At 42.3% G+C, this 11,125-nt stretch overlaps 1 protein-coding gene across 1 annotated transcript in view; it reads right to left on the bottom strand.

The window, feature by feature from the left end:
- The window catches only part of tll1 (tolloid-like 1), a 59,407-nt gene extending 48,698 nt beyond the window's left edge, over positions 1–10,709 (bottom strand). Inside the window, exon 1 of the mRNA XM_006796089.3 lies at positions 10,127–10,709. Coding sequence (XP_006796152.2) covers positions 10,127–10,307 — 181 coding nt within the window. The 5' untranslated portion in view covers positions 10,308–10,709. The remainder of the gene's footprint in view (positions 1–10,126) is intronic.
- Positions 10,710–11,125: the final 416 nt, after the last annotated feature.

An 11,125-nucleotide genomic window follows, 5' to 3' on the forward strand; every position in this document is an offset into this window, starting at 1 on the left:
AAATATCCATCCATCCATCCATTCACTTCCGCTTATCCTTTTTCAGGGTCGCGGGGGGCGCTGGAGCCTATCCCAGCTGTCATAGGGCGAGAGGCGGGGTACACCCTGGACAGGTCGCCAGTCTGTCGCAGGGCCAACACACAGGGACAGACAACCATTCGCACTCACTTTCACTCGCACATTCACACCTAGTGGCAATTTGGATTATCCAATTAACCTGTCCCCACAAGTTGCATGTCTTTGGACGGTGGGAGGAAGCCGGAGTACCCGGAGGGAACCCACGCAAACACGGGGAGAACATGCAAACTCCACACAGAAAGACCCCGGCCTGATGGTGGAATTGAACTCAGGACCTTCTTGCTGTGCGGCAACAGTGCTAACTATCGTGCCACCGTGCTGCCTTGTAAAAAATATGATTACATTAAAAAGCCTAACATGGATTCAAGGTTTCCATGTTCCCTTGTAAGAGACAACGGTGATACCAAAGATTAAAAAATGGATATAGATGCCTCCACTGGTTTGTCAACTAATATTCTGAAACCTCAGCTTGGGCATTTTGCCCATCACCATCTCGGTCTTTTAAAGTTAGGCACGACAAGTGGAACTGACTGAAAGACTTGGACACTGCTCAAGATCTTTAAAATCAGCTCCATGATTTTTTTTTTACCAAGCTGACAAAAAGCTTTATGACTAAGAAACTATGAATCTTACAAGTTCAGTATGTATTGTCAATATGTATAAAGTACCATATAAAGAGTTAAAATATCATGTTGACCTCTGACCTCTCCTTCAACATCAACAGATTGATCTGAAAGTCAAAATTTCTTACTGCCATTGTTTGTATCAAAAACATATTGGCATATAGAAAATCATATCTACATGTATCAAGTTATTCATGTCAGATTGTTTACAAATCAATACCTGTAATCCCTTATCTGACTTTTACTGCACTACAAACTTCTTGAATTTAAAAACCCAAATAAATTTATACAAAATACAATATTTCCTTTAAAGGTAAATATTGGAGAGTGAGCTGCCTTGGTGAGTTTGCTTCTTATTATCTATTTTACTCCTAATTTACAAAATTTGCAAATAAAAAAACCCATATTCAATAAGTTTTGAAACTGGTGATTGAAACCATAGATCTCCCCAGGTTAATATCGGCAGAGGCCATAAATAAATAAATAGTAAAACCAACCATAGCCAACCAAAGGAGTCAGGCGCCAATGACCATTCCAAAAATTACAAGTTTAAAGCACTTTCAAGTTGGCCTTCCTTTACAGAGTACACAGAGGGGGTTTGTGTCAAAGCCTATGTGTAACACAAGCCCACGTACCAACCTTCATAACGTTCACAACACTCTGATCAAACATTAGATTCAAACACAAATTGTAAAGTGTTGAAATTCCTGGAGATGCTACATGGATTGTCTCTATGGATTTTTTTTATCCCGAAACCCAAAATAACTGCTGTGAAACCAAACTGCCCAAAGCCCCCATTGTCCATTGTGAAGCAAAGTATGACTTTGAGTAGCACTTGAAACTGAAACGGCCGTTTCTATTCTTCTTAGAGTGTAAGATGGAATAATGATGAGCTACTGCACTTACGCCAAGGTGCTGGAATGTAAAGAGATGCTGCAGTTTTTCTATCACTGGTAAAAAAAAAATGTGAAAAATGTAGCTGCTTATTCCAAGTCCAAAAATGTTCATACCCACACCCTGCTGCAAGTAGATTTGAAAGAGAGAGACACAGAGGCAAGAGACAAGAGTGACATGCAATAGAAAAAAATCCTGAATAAAACAGGGTACTTACAGTATGTTGGTGAGTATTCACTGAATTGAAGCCATAATTAGAAACTTTAAAATCACCAGTCGCACTGAGGTCTGACTCCATACAAAACACGCAAACTCTAATTATATATTTTTACAGACGTAAATATAGTCCCAGACACTGACAAAGACCCAGTTACACACTTGTACACTGACACATCACTGTGTTTACCTGCGCCACAGTGTGCGTGTGTGTTTGTCTAGAGATTAGAATAAGCACAGTTTCTTCATCCGTGAACACAGCTGAAAACAGATGGCAGGGCCGTGAGGCACACACCTGGACATTTGAAATGACCCGGAATGAGGTCCAGACTGATCATAAACAAATCCAGTTAAGAGGAGCTTTTGTCCAAGTGGAGCTATTTTTAGTTTTTTCAGTAAATATTGCTAGTAGTCTATGCCAAGAGATCAAAAGGAAAAGAAGAAAATGTTATAAAATGCTATGGATGGAAGGTAAAGTGTAGAAGAGCACAAATATGTTGAGTAAAAATCCCCTTATCTCCACTGTTCATTGCTCAAAGGGGGTTTTCTCTTTTTCTAAGGTCTTGACCTTAAATGTGCTGTGACCTGACTGCGAACTGGCTGCTGTATCTGAATCTGAAATGAATGAAAAGATTTTAAAGGCCTCGCTCACTTAGAACTCTGAACTATAAATTGACAGCGAGATCGCACAAAGACATGTTTGGTATGAGACAGAATAACATGATATCATATGACGCATGCACTTACAGAGCTGGTGTAACCCCCTAATCACTTTACTGTGACACTGGGATTCCTCTCTAGCGGGTCATGGGTTTGGCCAGACATTGTGACGGGACGTGATTACGGCTCGGTTTCTCGTCGGCGTGCCCCGGGTCTGCACCCAGGGAACGAGCAGCCAACTGGCCTTTAAATGCACAAATGAAAGTCATAGAACAGAGAACAATGTTGTTCTTGTTGAGATCGCAGATAGCTGAACCCAGGTGTGACTACATAGTTTCAATTACCGGATGAGTAACTTCATTTGAAGTTGGATTTCAGTTAGATTACAGTGCATAAATCAAGTGAAGGCATGAAATCTTTCCAGTGGAGCAGCGTTCACATGAGACTCAGGCGGAATTGATTGACTCACATCAGAGGAATTTTTAAAATAATCAACTTGTAGCTGTTGTTCGTCCATCAGCTGTGCTTCAAATTTCCCTAAGCAGTATGATATTGAGAGGGAAATGGAGACATCGTTTGGTGAACTCTTTACAAAGGAGAAGCAGCACCACAAGGAGTCGTACAGCAGCAGAAGACCAAAGAAGAGGAAAGAAGAGGTACGATGAACTGCCCTCCACAGTCACCTGATCTCAACAGTGCTGATTATCTATGGGGGCAATTAAAGACCAGAATTTATGACATCATAAGGATCCTAATGAGATCTTTGTCAGAGATCTGAACTCAAAAAGATATTTCTCTTTACCTGGTTTGGTTAAACGTATCTAGGCTAGCTCAGCTATATGGTCATCACTTTTTTCCTGTAGCGTTAGCTTGCTTAGGCATCAAAGATCGCAACTGGAGCAGGTGGAGTGTAGGGAGGAGTTTGCTGCTACAATAGTTAGACAACAAAACAAGTTTGACTGCCAGGAGAAAGAGGCTTTTCTTTAGACATTAATGTGTGAATGGGTCTGATTTTGTATTTTTTATTTTTTTGCTTCTATAAATACCATCAGGGAAAGCTGGGTGACATAAAAGCACCCAGACATTTAATAATTGAACGGTGCATGGCAGGTGGGCGATGTGAAGGCGATGCTGACTCATGGCTTCTGCTGCTCCGGAACAATGACGCTCCAGAACAAACAGTCGGCCCTGGGCATGGCCGCAGAGTTTGTGCTGAGGCGGGAATCCTGAGGAAGACTTCGGAAGCTCAGTGGCAGGAGCACTCTGCTCGGGAAAATCCTGTTTAATATAATATGAGTGAGACCACTTGCTCTCTCGCTAACACACACAGATGCAAGGCAGCCGCGGTGCCAAATGTACACATACACATGTTGCTCTAGTTTCCTTCCTACTGATGAATGGGGGAAGGGATGAACAGTAGCTGCAGCTCATGTCACGACTTGGTGGGCTGCACGTACAGTACACAGCGAACATATACGTGCACAGGCGTTCAAATCCCAGGATCTGAGGTACACTTGGGACACTTCTAGAAAATTTAAGTTTGAGTTAAACTCGTCCTAATCAGCTGTATTGGTTATCATTACTAATTTCTTTCTCTCTGTGCCACAGTGGTTTTTAAATCAAACAATAAAGATGTGATTGAAGCGCAGACTTGCAGGTTTAATACAAGGGTTTCAACAAAAGCTTTGCATTAACTGTTGAGGAATTACAGCCATTTCATTATACACTCTCAACATTTTCAAAGGCTCAAAATTAAATCAAAAATTGATTGACAAACAGCTCTTTTATAACTCCTGTTCCTTTCTATGAATAATTAAGCAGATAAAAGATCTGTATAATTAGCCCAGTGCATTGTTTAAAAAAAGGAAGCCTGAAACACCATAGATGATAACTAAAGTGAACAACCATAGAATTATTCCCATTGTTAAGAAAAACAACAACAACAAAAGTACGGAGAAGGGGGGAAACAGTTCATTATTAAAGTATGCCACGTCATGTATAAACCATGTTGGAGGTAACGTTATGGCGTTGACATGTATTCCTGTTTGTGCAACCAGGCTACTTGTGTTTTTTATTTATCATGCAACTGCTGATAGAAGTAGCAGGATAGATTTTGAAGTGTACAGGGTTATGTTCTCTGCTCAGACTTAGCCAAATGCTTCAAAACTGATCAGACAGTGCTTTACGGTGCAAATGGATAATGACCTAAAGTTTATAGCAAAAACAACACAATAGCTTCTCCAGCCAAATAAAGGCCATATTCTTGATTGGCCAAGTCGGTCTTCCGATCTCATCCCAACAGAGCAGCTTCTATGTTATGGAAATGATGACAAAGAGAGCCACAAACAAGCAGCACCTAAAGGTGATTGCAGTAAAGGCCTAGCAGAACATCGGAAGGTAGAAAATGTACACACGCATAACACTTTGCGTGGATATATTTATGTACAATGTATATCAACATCAGATTTTTTTCCCCAAAAATTGATAACAGCACCTGCTGTGCATCTGCAAGCCACTTTGCAACCTCCACCACAGTTCCTCCTTTTCATGCTACAGTATGTCTGACTTAATCCGTGTCCTGTTTATTTTGGATTTGTTTTGTTTGATGCTCTTTCTGCTGTTCTTCTTGACTAAAACAAACCTATCCACCAGACTTTCAAGCAAGCACACCCTGCATCTTGTTCTGTGGTGAACAACATAACGCAATTGCCTCAGACTGTGGCGTACACTTTAAATGGTTCTTTAAATCCCATGTGCCAGTATCTTTTATCTGCATATAAAATGAGAAACTGATAGAACAGATCCCAGTTATTTTACAGTAAAGTACAGTGTAGTATGGTACCTTATATATTCTACCATCACATCTGAATCAGCTTCAGCCAATGTGAAACAGTTTATGAGGTGATCCCTCCAATGAAAGGTTGAATTGAAGACTGTGATGTAACTAGCCATATTACCTGACTATGTGCAGTGACAATCTCCTTTAGGTGCACATGATGCAGAGAATAAACAACTTTGTTTCATTCATTAATTTCATTCATCTATTCTCCGAACTGCTTATTCACTTTAGCATTGTGGGAGGCCTGAGGCTATTTCAGCTTTCAAAGGGCAAGAGGTGAAGTACACCCTGGACAGGGTGGCGTGGTTAACGCAGAAATATAGACGTTGGCAACTGTGGCAGAGTTTTAGACTCACTGATTAATCTGACATGCATGACTTTGGGAGGAAGTTGGAGCACCAGAGAGAACCCACACAGGCACAGGAAGAATATGCAAATTCCACACAGATGTGCCTGTGCCAGCCAGTGGATTCAAAGCTAGGACTTTCTTGCTGTCAAGCAACAATTCTTAACTATTTTGCCACTGTGCCACCCCTCAAACAAATTTTGCTTTAAAAAATTCTTAAATCTTTTAAGTCTTGTGTTGTAACACCTGATCTCAGTGATGTGTCCATAAAAAAACAACACACTGTGCCCACACACACTCCTACGATGCCCGACTATTGTGTTTAAAGTAGAGAAAAGGTAGTAATGTCTCTGATTCCTCCTGAAGAAAAGACCCACAGCCTTTAGATACCGAGGCTTGTTTAGCTTTCACTCGATGTGTGTGAGGATTTTATGAGAACAGTGATTTGGAAGGAAGCATGAATGACTCTTGAGTGAGCGTAGGGGCACATACGTGTGCGCATTTGTGTGTGTGGGCGTGCGCGTATGTGTGTCATCTCCAGCTGAGTAGCAGGATGCAGACAACCAGGAAGAGATAAGCGCGGGTGAATGGAGGGAGCTTAGCATGTGTGTGTGTACCGTGTGTGTGTGTGCATGTGTGTTCGCGTAGGGAAATCACTTCACAAAGGCATGGAAGTGTGTGTTCCCCTGTCTACCAGCGCGGGACTCGGAGGAGATAAGCAGACAGCCAAATATTCCCCTTGTGTTTTCCCAGCAAAAACAGGAGGCGGAATACCAACCACTCAGACCGATGCCATGGGGTCAGGCGTGGAATGAGTCGCGCTTCCACTTCTTACAAGCTGCACATAGCTGCCAAGTCAGTGCATTAATTGCAACACGATTACTCCAGAAAATCTCAGGAGACAGTCAGATGTGTGCGTGCGAGTGGGTTTAAATTCAGCTGCACATCAGCAGACACTCATGTGTGTCTGTCAGAGGCTCTGCAGGCTCACACTGAAACATTTGTGCGTCCGTATCTGTGGCTGGATTAGCATATTGAAAGCTTGTATTTCAGAATGTGCAGGTAGATATTAAATAACATGCTCCCACACAGTATTAAGTGGAACAGTTACAGACATCAGGTGGTGAGGATGCAGGCATAAAACAAAAAACAGAATCATTTACTCGTTTGTATTTACAGTAGTGTTATTTTTTTAGCCCAAGACTTGTGCATCTAAACAATAAACTGACACCATAAAATGACGAAAACTTTGCAAACTTTGAGCCAGATGAGAGGATAAGCAAACTGAATCTGCTGATGAGCATCATGCAAAACAGGCCAAAGCTCCAGAGCACCCTCCACACCAGTGGCTCTAAAAAAAAGTTCCGCCTTCAGAAGCCGTAAAAACAGTTCATTGACCCCACTACACACACATGCACAGCTTTTAGCAATTATTAACAATAAAAAATGACCCAAATTGAATTTTAGAGAAGTAAAGGTCATCAACATTGCATCACCAGACTCATATTTATTATCTCTGCACAAATCCATCCATCCTCTTCCACTTATCCGATCCTGCACAAATCATTCAAGTTAATTACATTTTTTTTTAACCTTGGTCGTCCACACCCCACCCACAGCAGTTTCATACCTCACCAGTGGGGCTGGATTCACAGTTTAAAAAACCTACACTGACTCTGAGATGAGATGGTTTTGTCATTTTCTTATTATAAACCATATCATCAGAGGAGAAAATAAAAGGAGAATGAAATTTGGGGACTCAGTATTTAATATAAATGAGCTATACATGTTCAAATGATGTAAAAAGGTGCCAACTGTCAAATGTCCAATAAAACAGAAATGCCTGAAAACAAATGGCACTTGTAAAATTATAAGGCTTATTATTAGGAGTGTGTGTGCCCGTGTGTGCTTATGCAATTTGCTGCAAGAAACCTCAGCGGCTGAGTATAGAAGGCTCTTTATGTTCATCGATATTTTCAGAAAATAAATACATTCGCTGTGTTTTTTCTCTCAGTTATTTTAACCTTAAAGACTTGCTCGGTCTCACAAACATGCATAGACTTACTGACTCCCTTTAACCTGCCAGGCTCCCATCAAAACACACACAAACGAATGAACGGTAAGTTCTTTGCATAGCTAAAAAGCCACAGAGACATGGGATTGCAGAGTCAACATAAAAATCACCCACATAGAGATCAGTGTGACATGCACATGAGCAAACACACATGCAGGCACACACACACACACACTGGCCAATGTCCACGGTTGTCAGGTTTGTGTATTTGGTATGGGAAGAATGTGTGTTGGTCAGCGTGCGGACGCTTAGCGCTCTGGGGTGGAGTTCTTATCAGTCCAATGTGTCATCGCAGACAACATTAAGTACCACTAAAACACACATGGACACGCATGTACACATACACACACGGAGAAAGACACACAAAGTCAGGAGGGTGTAACCCCAAACAAGGATCCAGATTTTAAAAGATGCTTATTTATTTTACACCATCCCAACATCCCTCTTATAGAAAGAGGAGAGGAGAGGGTCAGAAAAACCTTAAAAAATATATCAAAAAGATATTAAGTTACCCTATGAAATTCGTTGTTCTAGGCTTAAAAGCAAGAAGATCAACACACATATGTCCTGTTGTTGGCGTTTTCTCTCTCATTTTGGAGCAAACTCGAGCACCTTGAGCCTACTGTGATTATGAATTGCTGCTCTGTATATGAAACTGAACTGCATTTTCCCTTTTACCTAAGACACAATTTCTAGGTGCCAAATTTTTCTTATTAATGGTTTGTGCACTTCAGGGATCATTAGGGGAGGAGCCAAGTAGTGGCCAAGAATGGCCAGGGCCACCACACAGTTAATTGTGGTCATCCAACACAACACAGGATGGAGCTCCACAGGGCACTGTGCATATACTCATGAGCCCTGAGGTACATGTATTCTTCTGTTTTACAGGAACACCTTTTTGCAGAACAATGATGGAGAAATTGAACAAAAACATAAAACCTAGGGAAAAAAGTAATAATTTCATAGCTCATCAATATTTAAAAATTAATAACTTGAGCAACAGCACAAGCTTGTTTTCATAAAGTGAAGGTAAAAAAAAAAAGAAGCATAAGGTGTATAGTCTGTATAAGATAATAAGAAGAGTGAGGATTGAAGGATTTAATCTAATTATTCTTTGGTACAGTAATTTACACAGTGGCTGGTGGTAAACACCATTACCTCACAGCAAGAACGTCCTGAGTTGAATCCACTGGCCTGTTGGGCCTTTTCTGTGTGTTTGCATGATCTCCTAGTGACTCCGTGGGTTGTCTGCCGCATATTAGGTTATTAGTGATTCTTAATTGATTGTAGGTAGTGTGTCTGTCTGTTTCTCTGTCAGCCATATGACAGGCTGGTGACATGTCCAGGGTGTCCCCTTCTTCTAGCGCTAGGACAGCTGGAAGAGGCTTTCACAAAAATTGTAACCCTTAATTGGATAAGCAGAAGAACATGGATGATTCACACCGCTGAAAACGTAATAATACCAGTTTCTATCTGGTGTATCTTATCTGGTGCTGCCACTGGTCATCACTACACTAGTAACAGTCTAAAACATTTGCCATCATAGCCAGCCTTAATAAAATGGGGATATGTAAATGGTCACCAACAAATACTGCATTTAAAGGTTATGGTCCAGGCGCTAACAGAGGAGAATAACTAGGAGGGGAGGGACTGGTTAAGAGAGCGACTATATAAAATCCAAAATGAACCCCCCCCCCCCCCCCCCCCCCCCCCAGCCAATAAAAGACCTATTTTTTTTTTTTTAATACACTTTTTATGTATAAAACTTTAAAACTTTAAAAACTGGCAACCACTCGCTGACACAACAGACACATTTATTTTCGATTCAGTGAAAGATTTTCTCTCTTTTATTTTTTACACACAAGAAACTCGTTCATAGCGATTAAGCCACATCAGGGTGTAACTCCACAACAACTACACAAATGTTAAATGTTTATCACGTGTGCACGCGCATGTGTGTGAGAGACAGAACGTGAATCCGCGCCTGTGTAAATCCAGCTGTTATTTTTATCCCTGTTATTAGTTGACTTGACATCTGCACACGCGCGCAAACCTACACATCCATGCGATCCATGCGCGCCACCAATATTTGGACTCTGGGGGATGCTTGAGCTGAATGTGAGCATGTTTGTGTGTTTGCGTGCATTGAAAAGTGCATCAGACTTAACGTGACCGTCACCGTGGCATGCACGTGGCATGCATCTGCGAGATCGCCACAGACACCGACACCGGTTATGCGGTTATTGGCAGAAGCGCGCTGTCATCCCTCATACACACATGCACGTGCCGCCTCGGAGCCAGCTGTAGGAGGGCAGGATCACCGTGACCAGAGTAATAAATATAGTTCTTGTGTTACTTTTAAAATTTAAAAGCTAAAATAAAGTAAAATGACTCACCAGCTTTGCAGGGGTCCTTGTAGTCAATGGTCTCCGCTCTCTCTTCCTCATAATATTCATAGTCTGGCTCCTCGTAGTCGAAACAGTTACAAATAGTAACTTTGCCCCAGAAAGTCAAGCCGGCAAGCACCAGTGTGATCCAGCGCATCTTACCAGCAAGTGCGGATGGCACACGGTCCATCTGAAGACTGAAATAACCAAATAACGGCCTCTCTGCTCGTCTCGTGCGCTACTGAGAGATGGACAATCCAATCTCCGAAGCACGGTGTTAAGAATTTATCGGGCCATCTTGAAGATTGGCGTCCTTTGTGACAGTCTGCTTGTGGATGGTGTAGGTTGTAGTAAGTTACCCTACTCCGACTGACTCTCCTCCATGGTTAAAGTACGCTGAGGTTTCTGTGCGTCCGTCTCTCAGTCAGCAAAGTGTCCGCTGAGAAGCTCCGCTGTCCTCCGCTGTGGCTTCGCAGGTGAAGCTGCTGCTAGACAAGCAAGAAAGAGGAGAGGTTAGGAGATCAGGGCTGGGTGATCTCTGAGCGTAAAGACGCACGGTGGTGTGTCTGCTGCTGCTGCTGCACGCACGAGAATCATCCACCTTGTGTGTTTCCAACCAACACTCTCGTCCCTCGCCTAGCGCAATCTCTCTCTCTCTCTCTCTCTCTCTCTCTCTCTCTCTCTGTGTGTGTGTGTCTCTCTCTCTCTCGTGTCCGGTGGTGGTACTGTCTCTCTCTCTCAACCCAAGTCAGCGCACCGCCCATTCACACACACACACACACACACACACACACACACACACATACACACACACACACACACACACACACACACACACACACACACACACAACCGCACTGTTCGTCCCAAGTGGTGCAGAACCACAACGTCTCTGTCTTCTTTTGTCTCCATTCAATGGACCGTTCGCAGTCTTCTTCGTTCGTTTTTTTTTTCATGCGCAAAACTCCTGAGCCTTCTCTCTGATCTCAGCGCGCTGACCGCGGAGGA

This window comes from Neolamprologus brichardi, chromosome 6 (genome assembly GCF_056152115.1).
Source record: "Neolamprologus brichardi isolate AB-2024 chromosome 6, ASM5615211v1, whole genome shotgun sequence".
Lineage (NCBI taxonomy): Eukaryota > Metazoa > Chordata > Actinopteri > Cichliformes > Cichlidae > Neolamprologus > Neolamprologus brichardi.